At 42.2% G+C, this 21,263-nt stretch overlaps 1 protein-coding gene across 5 annotated transcripts in view; it reads left to right on the forward strand.

Annotated features, from left to right (window-relative positions):
- The window catches only part of TAC1 (tachykinin precursor 1), an 85,461-nt gene extending 64,872 nt beyond the window's left edge, over nucleotides 1–20,589 (forward strand). For 2 of the 5 annotated variants that reach the window (XM_040352289.1, XM_040352290.1), the window contains 2 exons: nucleotides 11,677–11,730; nucleotides 19,589–20,589. In XM_040352289.1, the coding sequence (XP_040208223.1) occupies nucleotides 11,677–11,730; nucleotides 19,589–19,638 (104 nt within the window). In that variant the 3' untranslated portion in view covers nucleotides 19,639–20,589. The remainder of the gene's footprint in view (nucleotides 1–11,676; nucleotides 11,731–19,588) is intronic. The other 3 variants (XM_040352291.1, XM_040352292.1, XR_005749378.1) reach the window with 2 other exon arrangements.
- The last annotated feature ends 674 nt before the right edge of the window (nucleotides 20,590–21,263 follow it).

A 21,263-nucleotide genomic window follows, 5' to 3' on the forward strand; every position in this document is an offset into this window, starting at 1 on the left:
AAATCGATTGCATGTTAAAGGGGAATGTATAGTATATTTTCAGTAAGCACATACCGGTACTTACCTTTTTCATAAGGCTTTGACTTTTTTTTTTACAAACTTGTCTTACAAGTTTGTGTTATTGCATTAAAAAAAAAAAAAGAAATTTGCAGAATGGCCTCTCCTATGGTGGCAGAATAAATAACAGATATAAAAAAAATATGAAAAGATATGTAAAAAAATATAGTATAGTATGGAACAATTCATAGACTGCACTCTAGATTTGGTGGAGTTACATCGATATTATTTATAGTCTGGGTAATCTTAAACTTAAAGGGCTAGATTCGGAAACCGCCGTAAGTTTGTGCGGGCGTAGCGTATCTCAGATACGCTACGCCGCCGTAACTTAGTGAGGCTGGGGCTGGATTCACAAAGAACCTGCGCCCTAGGTTACGGTGGCATAGAGTACATCTGCCGGCGTAAGCGCGCCAAATTCAAATTGTCAAGAGGTGGGCGTGTTTTATGTAAATAAAACATGACCCCCACGTAAATGACTTTTCTCACGAACGGCGCATGCGCCGGCCATGAACGTATCCCAGTGCGCATGCTTCTAATCACGTCGCAAATAGTCAATGCTTTCGCCGTGAACGTAATTTCCGAAAAGCCCTATTAGCGAACGACTTACGCAAACGACGTAAATTTTTTAAAATTCGACGAGGGAACGAAGTCCATACTTAACATTGGCTATGCCTCATATAGCAGGAGTAACGTTACGCCGGAAAAAGCCTTACGCAAACAAACAATCCGCCGGGCGCACGTACGTTTCTGAATCGGTGTATCCAGCTCATTTGCATATTCTACGCTGAAATCAACGGAAGCGCCACCTAGCGGCCAGCGTAAATATGCACCCTAAGATACGACGGCGTAGGAGACTTACGCCGCTCGTATCTTAGCCTAATTTAAGCGTATCTGGTTTCCAGAATACGCTTAAATTTACGCCGGCGTAGATTCAGAGTTACGACGGCGTATCTACTGATACGCCGGCGTAACTGTCTCTGAATCTAGCCCAAAGGGTTTGTAAAGGAAATATTTTTTTTATCTTAATAGCTTCCTTTACCTTAATGCAGTGCTGTTTTCATGTCCTCATTGTTTGTTTTTTTGCTCTCAAGTTGCTGTTATTCTTCTCTGATCTCCACACTTCCTGGTTGTCTGTTTCCTGATGACTACAGTACTGGGAGCTTTCTCTCTGTGGTCACTAATCAAGGAGGTGTGATTACTGTGTGTCTAAAACCCCTCAGCACCAATCAGTTTCGTTTTCCAAACCATCACTGCCCTGTATTGGCTCTGTGGCTCTGTACATCACAGAAGCAGGACACACGTCATATGCCTAGTACACACGATCGATTTTCCCATTGGGAAAACTGCTGTGTTTTCCTTTGATCGGGAAAAACCGTCCGTTTATGCTCCTTACATAGTTGTGCGGAGCCTATGGCATTAGGGTGTGCACCCCAAAGCTCAAACACACAGTATCAATCTCTCACTATGTTTAATCAGAAAGGGAAGGCGTCAGTAAATTACATATTTACCGGCCCCTTCCCAATTCATCCTAAAACATCCCGCAGCCTCAGCCGCTGGGGAAGGAGAGGAGGGAAGCCAGCAGCGGTGTAGGGCGGGAAGGGGGGGGCTAGGGCAGTAGGGGGAATCTATGCTGCACAGGGTGATTAGGGTGTGCCTGGGCACACCTGGCACACCCTGTGCGCACGCCTATGGCTCCTTAGCAGTTTTCCCAACAGAAAAACTGCGGTTTAAAAAATTAGAATATGTTCTCTTTTTTCTCGGCGTGAATCTCAGCGTTTTTTCCCCTGCAGTTTTCCTATGGGAAACACTGCGAAGGAGCATACACACGGCCGGTTTTCCCGACCAAAGCTCTCCTGGCAGTTTTCCTGTCGGGAAAACTGGCCGTGTGTACAGGGGAAAAGGGACCAAGCCGGTTCTCGTTTTTTCCCCTTAGCTTTCCCGGCGGTCTTTTGACCGTTGGGAAAACCGATCGTGTGTACTAGGCATAAGTTCTCATAATTAACTCATGTTCATTAAAACAAAGGCCAAAAAGGGAATCTCTGCTCATTTGCATCCTCCACTGCCACATTTGGCACTTTTTGGGGGGAACAGGTACCTGGTTTTGACAGGTACCTGCTCCCATTTCCACCTCAAATCACCACTACAAGCATGTTTGGCCCCTCCTTCTTCCCTCCCGCAGCCTTCTGGGACACACACATAGTTACATAGATAGTCAGGTTGAAAAAAAACACAAGTCCATCTAGTTAACCCCCCCCCCCCAAAAAAAAAATATATATATATATATATATAATACAATCCCATGTACACAATCCTTCACCCACAGTTGATCCAGAGGAAGGCGAAAAACCCCAGCAAAGCATGATCCAATTTGCTACAGCAGGGGAAATAATTCCTTCACAGGTCCCAAAAGACTGCAGGACCATTCACATAGCGCAGTGCGACTTGTGCATGTGCAGTAGGAAACCGGCTTTACTGCCAGTTTCCCTTACTTAAAGGCTGGCGCCTGCACCCGTCGACAATTGAAGAATCGGCATGGGTGCCGACATTGCAAGATCCCTGGACAGGTAAGTGTCCCTATATTAAAAGTCAGCAACTATGGTATTTGTAGCTGCTGACTTTTATTTTTTTTTTTGGGGGGGGGGGGGGGGGAGATTGGAGCTCCTCATATTTATGTAACCACTTCAGTACCGGGAACTTTTAGCCCCTTTCCTGCCCAGGCCAATTTTCAGCGCTGCCACACTTGGAATGACAATTGCGCGGTCATGCAACACTGTGCTCATATGACATTTTTATCAAATTTTTCAACACAAATAGAGCTTTATTTTGGTGGTATTTAATCACCACTGGGTTTTTATTTTTTTTTGCTAAATAAACAAGAAAAGACAGAAAATATTGTAAAAAAAACAAAACACCCCCTCTCATCTACCTATGATGAGAGGGGGTGTGTGCCTTTCCTCCAATCAGAAATTGTAGCTATCTTTGCTGTATGCCCAGACATCACACTCTGTGTTAACCAGGAAGAGAAAATCTCCTAACAAAATCTGAACTTTCTAAACAGTATATAAATGTGAAGACAGCAGATATACATATAAAACCTATGTAGGGAGATTTGGTTCATCTCTGTGTATAATCTGAAGCCTCGTACACACGACCGAGGAACTCGACGGGCGAAACACATTGTTTTCCTCGTCGAGTTTCTTGTTAGGCTGTCGAGGAATTCGACAAGGCAAGTTTCTCCATTCCCGTCGAGGAAATAGAGAACTTGCTCTCCTTTTGGCTCATCGAGTTTCTCGACAGTTTCCTCGACGAAAATGTACACACGTCCGGTTTCCTCGGCAAAAAAATATCTCCCAGCAAGTTTCTTGCTGGTTTTTGCTGAGAAACTCGGTCGTGTGTACGAGGCCTCAGGCTGTTCACTTCACTGGGTGTATGGAGGGTTTACATCCACTTTAACTATATTACTCTTATATTATTTTTTATTTGATAAAGAATAGCTAAGTAGTATAATGTAATAGTAATTTTGATTAAAGTTGTGGATATTTCTTGTTCTTTTACCATTCAGAAAATGGAAAATTAAATTGAAATAAAAAATAAGGGAGCTGTTAATAGCTCAGTGCAATTTCCTAAGAAGCAGCAGTAAAGCAAAGCCATTGGGGTGGATTTACTAAAAGCAAATAGACTGTGCACCTTGCAAGTGCAGTTGCTCCAGAGCTTAGTAAATGAGATAAAGCTTACCGTTGCAAAGAATACCCAATCACGTGCAAGGAAAATAAAAAAATACAGCATTTTTGCTTGCAAATCATTGGATGCTGGAAATCATCAGAGATTCTGCTATTTTACTAAGCTCTGGAACAGGGCTGGACTGGAGCAGAAATTTGGCCCTGGACTTCATCCAGACTGGCCCACTTTGACAGGTGTCTCCCATGGCGGCCGGACAACCCCCCCCCCCCCCCCCCGCCACCCAAGCCCCCTTTCCCCCCTTCACTAGCCACTAGCCGTTCTACTTTATTAGAGTAGAATGGCTGGTACTGGTACTCTTATAGGCAGTACCAGTGGGAAAGCTAGACATTATTTCACCCAGGGCAAAGAATTAGTTCAGTGACCTCCCTTATGGAACAAGATTAGGCAGAAGTGAGAAACTCCCAGGCCATAGCTGTTGAGTCAGCTGTCTGTCCCCTCCCCCCATGCCCCTCTGTCGTCGTCCCTGCTCCTCTGGTCCTCCCCCTGCTTCTTTGTTCCCCCCAGGTGAGCGTTGCGAGGAGGGAGAGACAGAGGAGCGGAGGGACGCAGCATTCCGCTGTCACTGAAGCCGGCCCACTGAGCCATTGGCCCACCGGGAAACTCCCTGTAGTCCCAATGGCCAGTCCATCCCTGCTCTGGAGCAACTGCACTTGCAGAGTGCACAGTCTATTTACCTTTAGTAAATTAACCCCTATTGTATAGCAACACAAAAGAGAAAGAGAAGCCTGTACTGTTTATGGAATAAGCAAATATGACTACACCATGTACTTGGAGAATTACAAATTATATATGAAAGGAATCATTTTAAAAAGCAGTAACACGCTGCTTACTGAATATTTGCATCAAGGTGAGATCACATACATGTTAATGGAAAAAAATAAATGAAAAGACTATACATTCCCCTTAAGAAAACCAACAGCAAATCAAAAAATTCCATGAGCAAAAAATAAGAAAAAAAAAAATAACAAATCTGCCTAAATATGATTTTTGTTTTTGTATTATTAATGTGCATGCCTAAAGTAGACATAATTCATATTATGTAGTCTATTTGTGCATATCTGTACACTTATGTAAATTGGATGTGGGTTTCCCCGCATTCAATTTGAATAAAAGAAGATTGTGACCGGCTCTCAATGGAGCCGGTTCCCACAGCTACAGGCGGCCGCGGTTCGCACTGGAAAAGGGTCCTGTGCGTCTTTGGCTCCATTTCAGGTCCGAATACAGGCAAAAATGTGGACGATTCACCCCTGAAACGGAGAACAGGGACGCACTTGACCCCCCCTGTGGCCGCATCAATGTGAACCCGGCCTAAATGTTACTGGTCTGCAAAGTTTACTATATAATTCCATGTCCATATATTGTCATGTCCACTACACTTTACAGAATTACAAATAGTAGCCATCTTTTGAGCTGTCTGATATTCAACAAATGACATAGGATATTAAAAAAAAAAAGAATTTGGGGATTTTAAAGGTGATAATATTTGTAAACAAAAAATATGAAAAAGTCAGATATATATCTTAGTACACACGTATATACAGATTAAGGGGTATTGCCTCACTGGAAATATTAAGTGTAGGGGTGGGTTCCATCATCCTATATTTAGACAATGAAGGGAAGGATTAACAAGGGCTACTCCAAAGTGTTGCCCTATAACGCCAGTAGTGTTGAAGGACTATCTCGGTACCCAGAAATCGAAACATGTTTTGATAAAAGTTAGACATTTTTTTAAAGAAAAATACATATAATACAAAAACAACAAGACAATAATAGAATTGTTGTATGTGATTGTGTTAAGTTAACACTTAAGAAGCATAGAACCCTACTGGTAGGTGGGAACACAAATATGTATGTATAGACGTAGTCCTTTACATGTTTCGCAAGGTGTGTCGCTTCTTCAGGAGGAGTCAACCAAAAACATCTAAAACGAGATAGGATTTCATAATTACGATATCGGGAAACAGTTGAAAAACATTGTTGTAGCGAATCAATTTTTTTCTTATCGATTAATCGTCTAATTTCGATTAATTATAAAAGAAGACTGTAATATCCACAATCTCCCCCACTGTAATATATCCACGTCATCTCCCCCACTGTAATATCCGCAATCTCCCCCACTGTAATAGACATCTCCCCCCCACTGTAATAGACATCTCCCCCACTGTAATATCCGCAATCTCCCCACTGTAACAGACATCTCCCCCACTGTAATATCCGCAATCTCCCCCACTGCAGGGCCGTCTTAATAGCATCATGGGCCCCTGGGCAAAGAAATGCTCTGGGGCCCCTACAATGATGACAGTGCAGGTAAACAGACATCAAGTAGGTAGGAGGCAGACTGCCTCCCCTGTGTATCTATCACTCTCAGTGCCACCATGGGGCCCCCAAATTTGGGGCAGCGTAGGCTCAAGGACCAGCTGCTTTGGGGAAAGTGCAAGGGCCCCTGGGCAGTGCCCAGGTGTGCCCTCTCATTAAGACAGCCCTGCCCCACTGTAATATCCGCAATCTCCCCACTGTAACAGACATCTCCCCCACTGTAATATTCGCAATCTCCCCCCACTGTAACAATCAGACATAATGTGTGCTATGTTTGGTAAGGATGTCCAGCCCAGAAGGAAAGGGAACTTTGCTCCCTTCGGCCTCCCTGGAAATTACGTATAGGACTCACATTACGAGAACAGCAATGTCTCATTTGGTGATATACTTGCCAGTGTTATGTTTATTCTACACAACATCTCTGTAATTGTTTATTTGATGTTACTGGTTCATATAATTCATATTATTCATTATTTACCAGATTTGTCAGCAGATTTTTTTTTTAAGATAGATACCTTACTCTTCTGAAAGAGGCCAAATCTACATACAGTGGAACCTCGGATTACGAGCAAAATCCATTCCAGGAGAATGCTCGTAATCTAAAGTACTCACATATCAAAGCGAGTTTCCCCATTGAAGTCAATGGAAAACTAAAATAATTTGTTCCGCATTGACTTCAATGGGATGCAATACTGCATGCGGCCAGAGGCAGGGGGCGCAGGAGAGCCTTTGAAACAGCCGAAAAAGCGCAAGGACACTTTGGCTGACCTCGGCAAACCTCGGAAAGATTTGCAGAGGTCAGCCGTGCTGTCTTTGGTCCTTTCCGTGCAATTCCGAACGGTGCTCAGCTCCGGCGCCCTCCCCACCTCAGGCCAAAAGCGGTACTGCACACCCCTTTGGCCTGAACCATGCTCGTGTTGCGAGACAACACTCGCAAACCGAGTCACGTTTTTTTAAAAATACAGTGTTCGTATTGCGAAACGCTCGTTAACTGCGTTACTCGCCATCCGAGGTTCCACTGTGTTGGTTAGATCTGAATTTTATTCCATAAGCCTATTTTTCAGTGACCACAGCATGGTACAGCCGGTGTACTACTATACCAAGGACCATGCAGTTCTGTCTCCCAAGTCACCCAAGCTCAGAATAACATGTATAAATCTGTAGTTCCCAACCATGGCGGAGTGAGGTCGCCTTTTCATACACACATGCTACATAAAGTTGTATTTTCTGAGCCCATGGTACATTGACCAGCTGGCAATTAGCTTACAAGATCATACATGAAAATAAACGTATTATACCTTTACATAGTCACTCTAAGTAATATGGTTGATTTAATAAATTACAGATGATTTCCATGTTATACCCTTTTATGAACTCTCTACCATATGTCTTTTCATTTGTCTGTTATGCCTTCTTTAATCAACCTCCTGCCCTGAGCAAAGAGCTATTGTGATTATAATCAAAATTGTAATGCTAACATTTTTATAATTGTATTTTTAGTATAAAGGTGTCCACATACAATGATAGCTACAATGCTATCATAGCACTTTAAAAGGTTTGATTCCTGAGAAATATAAGGACTGTATGACCATAGTCTACCTGTAGCTGTGGTTATGTAGCTGCTCTAGAGAAGGTACAAAGTTTTCAGTGTATTTGGTCTACAGCTTAGGTGTTGGGTTCAGCCCACCACCAACCACCAGCAACACTATCTTTGGATCTTCTCTCCGTGTCTGCTTGGGTTTCATGTGGATTCTCCTGAAGTCCAGCACCATACTAACAGGTTTATTAGCTTCAGTATTTGTATAAAACTTTAGATTGTGAACTCTTGTGGGGGACTGGTGTAATTTTTGTATATAAATATTAGACATGTGCACACTTAAATATTTATAGCTGGATTCAGATACACGTGTCTAACGTTAGGCAGGCGTAGCGTATCTCATATACGCTACGCCGCCGTAAGTTAGAGTATTCACAAAGCACTTGCGTCCTAAGTTATGGCGGCGTAGCGTAAATGTGCAGGCGTAAGCGCGCCTAATTCAAATTGTGAAGAGGTGGGCGTGTTTTATGTAAATAAAGCATGACCCCACGTAAATGATGTTTTTAACGAACGGCGCATGCGCCGTCCGTGGACCTAACCCAGTGCGCATGCTCAAAAATAACGCTGCAAAGACTTATTGGTTTCGACGTGAACGTAAATTACGCCCAGCACCATTCACAAACGACGTAAAAATTTCAAAATTCAACGCGGTTCCGACATCCATACGTAACATTGGCTGCGCCATCTTTTTGGTGGAATATCTTAGGGCCTGAAAATGCCTTACGTAAACGGCGTATCTTTACTGCGACGGGCAAGCGTACGTTCGTGAATAGGCGTATCTCGCTGATTTACGCATTCTAGGCGTAAATCAGCGTACACGCCCCTAGCGGCCAGCGTAAACAGACAGCTAGGATACAACGGCACAGGCGGTCGTATCTTAGATAGATTTAAGTGTATCTCAATTTGAGAATACACTTAAATATAGGACCGCGCAGATTCAGAGTTACGACGGCGTATCTACTGATACGCTGGCGTAACTCTACCTGAATCTGGCTATTAGTTTCGGAATTTCGTTTTCGTCCAAAAAATACATTGATTTAGCTAATCCCGAAAATTCCTTGTTATTTATTTCGTTTTGTTTAAAAATGCATTCGTCCGAAAATCCGAATTAAGGTCGAATCCGCAATCGTACATTTCCAGTTGAATGTCCGCCCACAAGCTATAGTAGAATTCTAATGTTGTATGACTAGTAATAATTATATTTATTAATTATTATTACCAGCTAACCAACATTAGATTTCTTCTATAGCCTATGGGCAGGGCATTTGACCATAAATGTCCGCACGTGGCGATCGTATGTTTATAGCTGCTTCGTCGAATCTTCATGTCTCTATAATGTCGAATCTTTTCTCAAATAATCTTGGACTAATATAGTTAGGTTAGGCAGCACATTCGACCGCAGGTTCGATAGACACAGATCACTATTGTTAACGGCATTTTGAATCTTCTATCTATATCGAACTGTTGTCGCAACAAAATGAAAATAAAGCATTTTTTATGTCGGATCTTACGGATTTCAGATTCTGGGCGTTCATTATCTTTGTTAAAACGAACGAAAAAAAAAAACTGAAATTCGGACAAAAATGCATTCGGACGAAAACGAATGCACATGTCTAATAAATATGAGGAAAATATATTTAAAGTGAACGGACTATTTGAACTCTCTCACTTTTGACCATGACTGTTCATGAACGTTGTCAACATTTTTTTTTCTTTTAGATTTGGACAGAGTTAAGCCTCGTACACACGACCGAGGAACTCGACGGGCGAAACACATTGTTTTCCTCGTCGAGTTCCTTGTTAGGCTGTCGAGAAACTCGACAAGCCAATTTTCTCCATTCCCGTCAAGGAAATAGAGAACATGCTCTCTTTTTGGCTCGTCGAGTTTCTCGTCAGTTTCTTAGACGAAAATGTACACACGACCGGTTTCCTCGGCAAAAAAAATTCTCCCAGCAAGTTTCTTGCTGGTTTTTGCAGAGAAACTCGGTCGTGTGTATGAGGCCTAAGGCCTCGTACACACGGCCGAGGAACTCAACGTGCCAAACACATCGAGTTCCTCGGCCAGTTCAGCCCTGAAGCCGCCGAGGAGCTCGGCGGGACGAGAGCTCCCATAGAACAACGAGGAAATAGAGAACATGTTCTCTATTTCCTCGCCGAGGTCCTCGTCGGCTTCCTCGGCCGAAAGTGTACACACGACCAGTTTCCTCGGCAGAATTCAGCCAGAAACTCGGTCGGAAGCTGAATTCTGCCGAGGAAACTGGTCGTGTGTACGGGGCCTAAGGGATGATTAAAGCTTGTTTCTGTTTGTGACACATTGGATAAATTTCACTTTCTGCCCCAGAGATGCGACAAGAACTTTCAACAAATCTCCTTTTAGGCAGCAATCGCCGTAACAGGTGTCTCAATTGAAAATGTACCCTGACATGCATATTCTGGTGACAACTTTAAAATGTTAGATTTCCCATCACTTTATGTCTTGTTGACAATTAGTAATAAGCTAAGCTTTGGGCAAAACCCAGTTTAGCCTAAATCTGTGGGAAATTGTCACATGATAGCAGACCACCAGCCCAATTGTTCGCAACCTTTGGAAATTCCAGAAAGAGGCAGTGATGTGGTCATATTGGGGTTATTATGTCACCAACATCCCTGCCTCTTTGATACATGAGTTGAGTTGAGTTGAGAGGTATCTTACTAATATAGTGCGGAGACCCAGAGACTAGGAGCTGCAAGGTGGCTGAGGGGCAGGAAATTCCCCAATCGCAACTCATTGGGATGGTGACTTGCTATCTTGTGAGAGTACCAGCTGAACTGAGTTGGACCCGAACCTTATGCTGGCCATACACTATACCAAAAATCGGCCGAAATTTGGTTGTTCAGACAGTTCGTTCGTTTTTCAAACAGTCAATGGGCACAAAATCGATAATCGTTGGGACGTTTTTGAGCCGAAAAAACGAAGGACAAGTTTGAAAATTTTCTGCCGAACAAACGATAAATCAGAAGGTTAATGTGTTTCCCATCCGAACTTTCTGCACTAGTTATATGTAAAATAAACAAACCAAATATTTTTTTATTTATGTTTACTGAACGATTTATCGGTCATTTCATGATGGAAATATCGTTTGCGCTCACGGCCGAACGTTCGTTTTTTGAAAGTTCGTTCGGACGATTTTTCGTAGAGTGTATGGCCAGCATTAGCTCATGACTAATTGACACCAAGGCATAAAGTGTTGGGAAATCCCAAATTTTACAGTAGCCACCAGAATATGCAGTGAGGGTACATTTTTTATTGAGACACGTGTCAAAATGACTATTTGTTGTCCTTATCAGAAGCTTGCATGACAAGCGATACAAAACAGGAGCACAAATGGGAAACAGGGATGTGTGTCAACCTGTAAAAGGAAATGCCCGAACCTTCATGGCAGGTATTATTATTAAAATATTCAAAAAGACTATGTTAAAGCATATCTGGGATTTTAGCAATTGGCTCTTTATATACAGTACTTATTTAAAACAGAATATTTGTGTTTGGACACCTTTATTGCTAATAATATGTTAATAGTGCTTATTTAGATCATGAACTTTGACATAAACATAAAGCTTAATTTTTTCTAAGACTCATATGGCCTCTAAACAAAATAAAATGTTTTTAAAAATGCAAAGTTCTCATACATTATATAGTAGTTTTTACTAAATGAATTAGAACACTCTATATAGGTCTACTCTTACTTCTGATAATATTGATAAAACTAGAGCACTCAGACTCTGGTGCATCTGTGCATGGTCTAACTTCAATAAAACCTGGAAGCTGATTGGTTACCATGCACAGGTGCACCAGATTTTGCGCTCTCTGGTTTTAGTAAATCCCCCCCAATATGTCAATTGTTACACAGTCAAGTACAAGACTATATTATATCCATTCACTGACCTGAATAAAAAACCCAAACTTCAAATGTATATTTTTTCAGGGTATAAATCAGATTCCTTTTATGGACTAATGGGCAAAAGATCTTTATTGTCTGGTATGTATTCCTCCCTTGTATCATTTATAGGAAATACTAATTGTGAATGTCCCAGATTGAAACTTATAATTTGTGCTAATGCGAAATTTTAATTTTTTTTTTAACTTAAAGTGGAGGTTCACCCAAAATATACATTTTTAACATTAGATTGAGGCTAATTAAGGGGAGCAGAAACGGGTATTTTTTTTAAAATCAATGCCGTACTTACCGTTTTCGAGATAGATGTTCTCCCGACGCTTCCGGGTATGGGTTGCGGGACTGGGCATTCCTATTTGATTGACAGCCTTCCGACCGTCGCATACAGCGCGTCACGAGTTTCCGAAAGTAGCCGAACGTCGGTGCGCAGGCGCCGTATAGAGCCGCACCGACGTTCGGCTTCTTTCGGCAACTGGTGACGCGCTGTATGCGAACGTTGGAAGGCTGTCAATCAAATAGGAACGCCCAGTCCCGAAGATCATACCCGGAAGCGGCGGGAGAACATCTATCTCGAAAACGGTAAGTACGGCATTGATTTAAAAAAAACTACCCGTTTCTGCTCCCCTTAATTAGCCTCAATCTAATGTTAAATTTTTTTTTTGGGGTGAACTCCCGCTTTAAACCTTCATCATCTATTAAATTTATTTCTAAAGTTAAAAAAGACTTACAATCTCTAAAATAAATAAAATTTGTATTTATGTTTTGTTTATACATGAAGGCAGTTTGGTAGACATATTGAGAGGTATACATGACCCCCAACCCAAATTTGCTGTACTAATAGTTAACTTTCTGACATTTCCTCTGCAGTAAACCTTTAAGGCTTTGTGTAAAGGACAGAAGAAAATATCCTTCAAGGGTCAATCCATGCACAAAATATAAGATTGTTATAGGTGGAGTCAGCCCCTTGCTTCTTATATGTCTTGGATAATCAAACATTGAGATCTCCCTTACCGAATTCCTGACTTTCCTCCTATCCAACTGGGAGTGTGGAGTTTCCACTTTTGTGTGTTCAGGCTCCTCCTGGTAACTTCCCCATAATAGAAAATACATAAAAAAAATCAGCAGAGATGGTGGGATTCCCCCATAATGGGCACAGCAGGTATGCAAAGCCTGGAAATCAGCAGAGATCTCACCAATAGAATCTCCAGAAGGCAGGAGAAACTGACAACTGGTTTAAACAGTAAAATCAGTCGGTATATGCAGTACAGCAAGGGTGGGCAACCTCTGTACTCCAGTTGTTGTGAAACTGCAAATCCCATCATGCCTCTGCCTCTAGGAGTCATGCCTGTGATTGTCAGGGTCTTGCAATGTCTCATGGGACTTGTAGTTTCAAAACAGCTGGAGGGCCGAGGTTTCTTACCCCTGCAGTAAAGCATGCTTGTTATACTCACAGTGCAACCTAAGGGGTTAATCATGTGCATTGTGTAAAAAGGCTGTTTGACCCTGTCTTCTCTGATTTTCCCCCTCTTCCACAGTCCCCAACCCATCTGCTGATAGAACAGAGCCCTAGGAGACACTGTGCACATGCTCGGTTTTGTGTATATTGCTAGAGAGTTTTTTTTAGGGGGGGGGGGTGCGTGTGATCAGCACAGGGCCAATCAGCACTGTCCAGACAAAGGGTGAAGGGTCATGCACCCTCGTAGGACAGTGAGAGGAGAATGAAAACTCCTCATACAAGCTTTAACCAGACACTGATAGAAGTCACAAGACAGCTATATACTGCTGATGAAAAAAAGGTATTTAACAGTTTACATTTACTAAAGTAATTGAATTTCCATGTTCTGTGTATTGTGGGAGACCAGATATAGTGAGTGCAGAGTCTAACACTTTACCTCTTCAGCATCTGCCAGATGCTGAAATATCAGTCTTGGGTGGACTGATAAGCCATTAGGTTCATTATTAATTAATAATGAATTAATTAATCCATAATGATCATTTTTTATCAACAACATCGTGGGATAAAAAGTCACATACAGTAGCTACATAGGTTTAAAAAAATACACAAGTCCATCTAGTTTAACCAATAGAAAAACATGAATTAATTAATTACATTTAAAAAAACTTCTGTTTACGGAATCCTATATCCACAGATGATCCAGAGGAGGGCAAACAACCCTATAAAGTTTCATTTTTTTCCAGCAGGGGGGGGGGGGGGGGTCCTTCCTAATCCCCCTGGAGACAATCATATATTCCCCAGATTATCAATCTCTTGTGTTAATACCTACAAATGTTAATATCCACCTGGCCTAATTAATGTTATGACACAGTAACACATTCATTATTGCATAGTGGAATAAGTCTTATATATTTTGTTTTCATCTTGCTGCAACCGTTTTGTAACTGAGTCACACATGCAATTTAATCCATTTCAAAGCAAAGTGGTCTAAGGATTGTGTGCTACTGCAGGAAATTGTTGGGCCATGTTGGGTCATGCTGGGGCTATGTTGGGTTATGTTGGGTCATGTTGGGTCATGCCGGGGCCATTATGGGTCATGTTCTGTCATACCGAGGCTATGTTGAGTCATGTTGGGTCATGCCAGGGCCATGTTGGATCATGTTGATTAATACCGGGGCCATGTTGGATCATGTTGGGTCATGCCGGGGCCATGTTGGGTCATGTTGATTCATACCAGGGCCATGCTGGATCATGTTGGGTCATGCCGGGGGCCATGTTGGGTCATACTGAGGCTATGTTGGGTCATTCCAGGGCCATGTTGGGTCATGTTGGGTCATGTTGATTCATACCAGGATCATGGTAGGCCATGAATCTCATTGGGAATTACAGGGGCCTTCTCTGAATGCAATAGGGCTATTTGCAAGATCATAAGATGGACCCCTTTCCTCAAGAAAATAAACTCAGAAGAAAGGAAAGAAGCAGTGTGGGCAGCATGCAGCATGCGTGAGGAGTATATATAACGTACAAAGTACAGGGTTCGGGATTATGTAACAGAGTGCAATGGTCAGGAATTTGAAATGTACACAGTGAAAGAAATATGTAACATACAGAGTGCGGTGGTCAGGAATATGTAATGTACAGAGTGCAGGGGTGAGGAATACATAATGTACAGAGTGCAGGGGTCAGATATACATAATTTACAGAGTGCAGGGGCCAGAAATATGTAACATACAGAGTGCGGTGGTCAGGAATATGTAATGTACAGAGTGCAGGGGTGAGGAATACAGGGATGGACTGGCCATTGGGACTACAGGGAGTTTCCCGGTGGGCCGATGGCTCAGTGGGCCGGCTTCAGTGACAGCGGACTGCCGCCCCCCTCTGCTCCTCTGCCTCTCCCTTCCCACAGCGCTCACCTCCTCTCCCTCCCTGCAGCGTTCACCTGGGAGGACCAGAGGAGCAGGAGGAACGACAGAAGAGCAGGGGGGACGACAGAAGAGCAGGGGGGAGGGGTCAGACAGCTGACTCAACAGCTATGGCCTGGGAGTTTCTCACTTCTGCCTAATCTTGTCCCATAAGGGGGGGCACGGAACTGATTCTTTGCCCCCGGGTTAAATAATGTCTAGCTTCCCCACTGGTACTGCCTATAAGAGTACCAGTACCAGCCGTTCTACTGTAATAAAAGTAGAATGGCTAGTGGCTAGTGAAGGGGGAGAGGGGGCTTGGGTGGCTGGAGAGGGGGGGGGGGGTGTGGGAGTTGCCTGGCTGCCATGGGAGAGACCTGTCAAAGTGGGCCAGTCTGGATGAAGTCCAGGGCCAAGTTTCTGCCCCAGTCCAGCCCTGGAGGAATACATAATGTACAGAGTGCGGGGGTCAGATATACATAATGTACAGAGTGCAGGGGCCAGAAATATGTAACATACAGAGTGCGGTGGTCAGGAATATGTAATGTACAGAGAGCAGGGGTGAGGAATACATAATGTACAGAGTGCAGGGGTCAGGAATACATAATGTACAGAGTGCAGGGGTCAGGAATATGTAATGTACAGAGTGCAGGGGTCAGGAATACATAATGTACAGAGTGCAGGGGCCAGGAATATGTAAAATGCAGAGTGCAGTGGTTAGGAATATGTAATGTACAGACTGCAGGGGTATATAATATGTAACTTACAGAGTGCAAGGGCCAGGAGTATATAAAGTACAGAGTGCAGGGGTCAAGAATATGTACTGTATAGAGTGCAAGGGTCAAGAACATGCGGAATACAGAGTGCAGGGGTCAGGAATATGTAACTTTACAGTTGCCTTGTTATCCTAAAGTATATAACATGTGTAGAATCAACTCAGATCAGAGCTGTTCTCAAACCTGATAATGTAGGATCCTCAGAGATATTGCCATTAATCATAAGGATGTTGTAGAAGCTCCATGCTGGGAGGCAGAGAAGTCACAGCATCCTCTGTAAACTTTTAGAGATCTGCTAGGAAGACATCTGTAGAGGGTCACAGGCGTAAAGCTGGGATTTGATCCTTACTAGCAACAATTGCTTTTATCTATCTCTTATAAGAAATCAAGGTGCTTGACAAAACAGCCCAAAACAATGAAAAAAAGTACTGCGCGAATGCCCTCAAAAAGGGAAAAACGCGTCAGTGAAAAGGGGCAAAACCCATCTCAGGAATTCTCTACAGGAGCTGAAGCCATCTTTTACCCATTTCGCTCACATTTATGTAACAAGGGGTTGGTGTGTGTGTTCAGACGGCCACCATTCTGCTTCATTCAACAGTTATGTCATCACCGTGTCCCTAATGATCGTTCTCTGATGATAAAGGGTGCTGTGTACTCAGTGAAGGCCTAAGGCCTCTGAAGGCAAAGATCTACTGAGAGGGGTCATCTTAGGAGCATGTCAGGCGTCATGTAATTAATAATGCACCCTGGTTTATTTTGATGCCTTTTTTCTTCCCATTAAGTATGTACAGCTTGTACATTACTGATCAAACCGTGCTTAATTAGGGACCCCAAGGGAGCGAGTTTTTTTTCTTTTTTTTTTTAAAGCTTCAATTCAAATGATGACAAATTGCTCAACGGCTGCAGGGGAGGTTTTTGCTGACGAGCCAGTTACTACTCCAAAGTTTGGGTGTTTGATGTTGTCGAGTTTTAATGCTTATTGCTGGGAAGGGAAGTTGCATAAGTCATTAAGGGGAAAAAAAAAGTTTGGAGTGAGATGATTAACATCACTTACAAACATAATCTGGCATCAAGCCTGCCTCTTAATTTTCTAGGTTTGTCATCGTAAGAATGAAAGCACACCGCAGAATTGTTGTTTTTGCTAGTTTGCGTGGACGTGCTGCCACCTCCTATTAATCGATCCGTAAACAGAAAGAAGAGTGCAATCATGTGAAAAGATATTTCATTAGAAAATGTATATTTAAATCAAGTTTATACAATCAGCGCCACCTGTACGTTGATACTTTTTAACCAACTAAACTAATCCAAACAAACAATACAGTAAATTTATATTTACATTACATATATTTATACATATATATATATATATATATATATATATATACACACAGCCAGGCCCGGATTTACTCCCTTTGCCGCCCCAAGGCCGGGTCCTTCAATGCCGCCCCCGCCTGCGCGGTACGGGCGGGACATTATCCGCCGGGGACTTTTTCGGCAGGACACTGAGAAGCTGGGGGGGTGTTGCTGCCAAAAATGACATTGAGCATTTGGGGGTGCTGCTGCCGAAAATTACAAAATTACATTGAAAAGCAGGAGGGGGGTTGCTGCTGCCAAGAACTATCTCACCTCCTCTTCCCTCTGTTTTTTCTCCTCTCGCCATCCGCATGACAGGGGGGAACTCCCGATATGAAAGTGAAAGTGTCCTCTCCTCTCAGCCGCAGTGCCGCCCCTGCACCCACTGCCGCCCCGAGGCCTGGCCTTGTTGGCCTTGTCTGCAATCCGGCCCTGCACACAGGGCTTTTTTTTCTCAAACAATAGCTGCTGGAACTCAACCCAGACCCCCCAAAACCCCTCCCCCTACACACACCCTCCAAATCACATCAAATAGTGGGTGTGGTCAGTCAAATTTCAGGAACAGTAGGAGGGTCTTCAAGGGGCATTAAATATCAGGATTGCATTACATACAGAGTGCAGAGTTCAGGGGGGTTACACACAGAGTGTAGAGCTGTCACTTGTAAACACAGAAACGAGACTTCTGTGTTTACAAGTGGTGGGCAGGCCCCCTTCAAGGGTCTGAGCCAAAGGTGGTGGAACTGACTTCCACCAAGTTCCCCCTGAAAAAAAGCCATATATATATATATATATATATATATATATATATATATATATATATATATATATTCAGGCATTTAGTAGGATTAGAGTCAGGTGTATGTTTAATCAATTATACCAAGCAGGTGCAAGTAATCATCAATTGCATATGCTATATATATATATACTATATTACCAAAAATATTGGGACACCTGCCTTTACACCCACATGAACTTTAATGGCATCCCAGTCTGAAGCCCTGTACACACAGCCCAGAATCTCGTCAGGAAAAAAACATTGAACGCCTGAATTTCAAACAAGTCCCGGACCCTTTTTTGACGCGCGAATCGGGCGGCTTGGGCGTTTTACATTGATGCCAATGACCTGTACAAAACCGCGGGGGAAAAACGCTGCAATTTGTCACGGCAAATTGCGGTAAAAAACGCAGCAAATCGCCTACGCCCAGGTGTGAATGCAGCCTTAAGGGCACAAAGCAGCTACTGTAGATGATCAGTGTTTTGGAAGCTGCTGTTGGGAAAGCATGGGGGAAATTGACCCTAATCTGTCACTATGTATTTTCTCAGTTAGGAAATGGTACTTTATTTATTTTTTTGGAGCCACCTTTTGTTTATTAAATAAAAAAACGATTACGTTAAACAAATCAATTAAATAATGAATAAAGTTAGCACACCAATTACATTTCTTGATGTAACAATGAGTGATGCATTGTAAAGATGTAGTAAAAAATATACAAACATATATTACGTAGTGTACACCCAAAATTGTAGTAAAATGTACATGACAGCAACAAAATGTATACAAAGTATCTAATTACAAAACTATATTCCAGGACTAAGTATATTAAAGTATGGTGGCCACAAAGGTACAGTCAGGCAGAAAGCGAGGTCCTATACAGAAGCAACTTTTTTGGGGGGCTGCTCATTTTGAGGGGGACCCATACCTACATGATTACCAACTCCCGCAGCCTAGAGCTGATAAATATAGATGTACATTTCATATAGATGTAAACATAGACAAAAAAAATCCCAAGCTGGTCCACATAAAATATATATTTCTTTCCCATTAAGAGTTTCTAACCACTGTGCATCACTAATTGCTTGTTTGTTAGTAATGGAAATGATCCTTCAGGATGTGTCCTTAAATGTTCTTGCATGGCCAGTAAACGTTCTAAAATGAATTAGATGTCTGCTTGTAAACATCCCATTTATATATATTTTTTTTTAACTCAAGTTTATTGAGGATTTTACATATGCAACAGGTTACAAAGCAAACATTGAATAACGCACAGTTATACAGGTGGCATTAAAGTCTTTTTCAATGAATTGCAAAACTTTTTTGGGGTAGAATAAAAGATCTTACTGGATCCGGTAAGAACTTTGAACTTCACAAAGTCAAAATCTGTACAAAACCATTAGGGTGATGTGGTGGCAGATCAAGATGGCGGAAGAGCGTGGAGAAGGTAAGTTCCTCCTGCCTGTATTTGCCGCTGTACGGCAAAACCTATAATTTTGTCTTATATGAGCTAACTAGTCAGGTTCTTTCAAAAGCCCAATTGTGAATCGTTCTTTTTAACAAAATATCACAGTTTAACAGAGCACTTATACAATGTATTTTAGACAATAATAACTATATTTTTCATTAATATGTTGATTAGATTTGCTGTTTTTTTTAAATGATTTCTATTTTCCCCCCTCAGGATCAGCAGAAAGAAACACGATACATAACTATGAAAGAAGACGCAAATGAATTATCCTCCCCGGTTGCATTGGCCAGGCTTCATTCACTAAGACAGAAGATGAAGTGTAATATACTATATCCAGTGTAAAATGAATATCTATTTATTTTAAGATTGATTGTTTTAGCTTGTATATTCAATAAATTTATTATTTTTAATAGTGTGGCAATGATACTTGTTACATACGTGTGCTGTGGTTTTCAAACTATGTACAAGAGGTGAACGTTTCTGGGGTGAGCTACCGTAGACGAATGAGGCAGTATAATTGCTCTGTAGGGGTAAAGTTTCTGTAGACTTTTAATGTGGAGTGCGATAGAACTCTATTCAGTTTACAAGGTTGTCTACTACTTAAAGGGATTTCCAACGTTTTTTTTCCTAGTTAGATCGGTTGATTTAAGATGGGGTAATATTCCCTTTAGTGCTCTGTAGGGGTAGAGTTTCTGTAGAATGCCATTGTGATATTTGATGGAACTCTTTTATTCTATAAGTGGGTTGTCACAGGTTCTCTTCCCAAGGGACACTCCATTTAAAGATTTTTTTTTGGGTTGGTTGAAGTAAGATGGGAAAATATTCCCTTTAGTGCTCTTTAGGGGTAGAGTTTCTGTAGACTGCCATTGTGATATTTGATGGAACTCTTTTAATCTATAAGTTGGTTTTGTCGCAGGTTGTCTACCCCTTAAAGGAACACTCCACTCAAATATTTTTTTTTGGGTTGGCTGAAGTAAGATGGGGTAATATTCCCTTTAGTGCTCTATAGGGGTAGAATTTCTGTAGACTACCATTGTGATATTTGATGGAACTCTTTTAATCTATAAGTTGGTTTTATCGCAGTTTGTCTACCCCTTAAAGCAGGGGTCTCCAAACTTTTCACACAGAGGGCCAGTCTTCTGTCCTTCAGACTTTGGGAGGGCCGGATTGTGGCCAGCAGGGGTGGAAAATGTCCCGAACCCAGCATCAGTGAGTCAGTAGGAGGAGTAGTGCACCATTATTGGTATTAGTAGGAGGAATAGTATCCCATCATTGGTATCAGTGGAAATTATAGTGCCCCATTGCTGGTGTCAGTGGGAGGAATAGTGCCCCAAGGGCCAGATAAAGGTTAGCAAAGGGACACATCTGGCCCTCGGGCCACAGTTTGGAGACCCCTGCCTTAAAGGAACACTCCACTCAAAGTTTTTTTTTGGTAAGATGGGGTAATATTTCCTTTAGTGCTGTGTAGGGGTAGAGTTTCTGTAGGCTGTCATTGTAAAGTATGATGGAACTGTTTGCAAGCTATAAGTTGGTTGTCACAGGTTGTCTACCCCTTAAAGGAACAAGCCTATTCAAAGTTTTTTTTTTAGTTAGATGACGTAAGATAAGATAATTAGTCTGGGTTTCTTCCATGCTCCCCCCCACTGACTGCTTTCTCCTTTAGTCCTTTTGTAGCCATGTTACCTATAGTGTGTCAGACAAGAGTGTTTAGCACGGTTTGAACTCCTGGCACACAAGCTTGTGGACTGCAAGAAGAACGGAGAACATGCAAAAATAGGGGGCATGGAGGAGAATCAGATTAAAACTCTTGCCTTGGTCCACCCAACTTGGTTTAATGTGAACTTGAGCTTTGTTTATGCAAGGAAAAACATCAGGTTCAGTTAATTTG

Source organism: Rana temporaria, chromosome 5 (genome assembly GCF_905171775.1).
Source record: "Rana temporaria chromosome 5, aRanTem1.1, whole genome shotgun sequence".
NCBI classification, from domain to species: domain Eukaryota; kingdom Metazoa; phylum Chordata; class Amphibia; order Anura; family Ranidae; genus Rana; species Rana temporaria.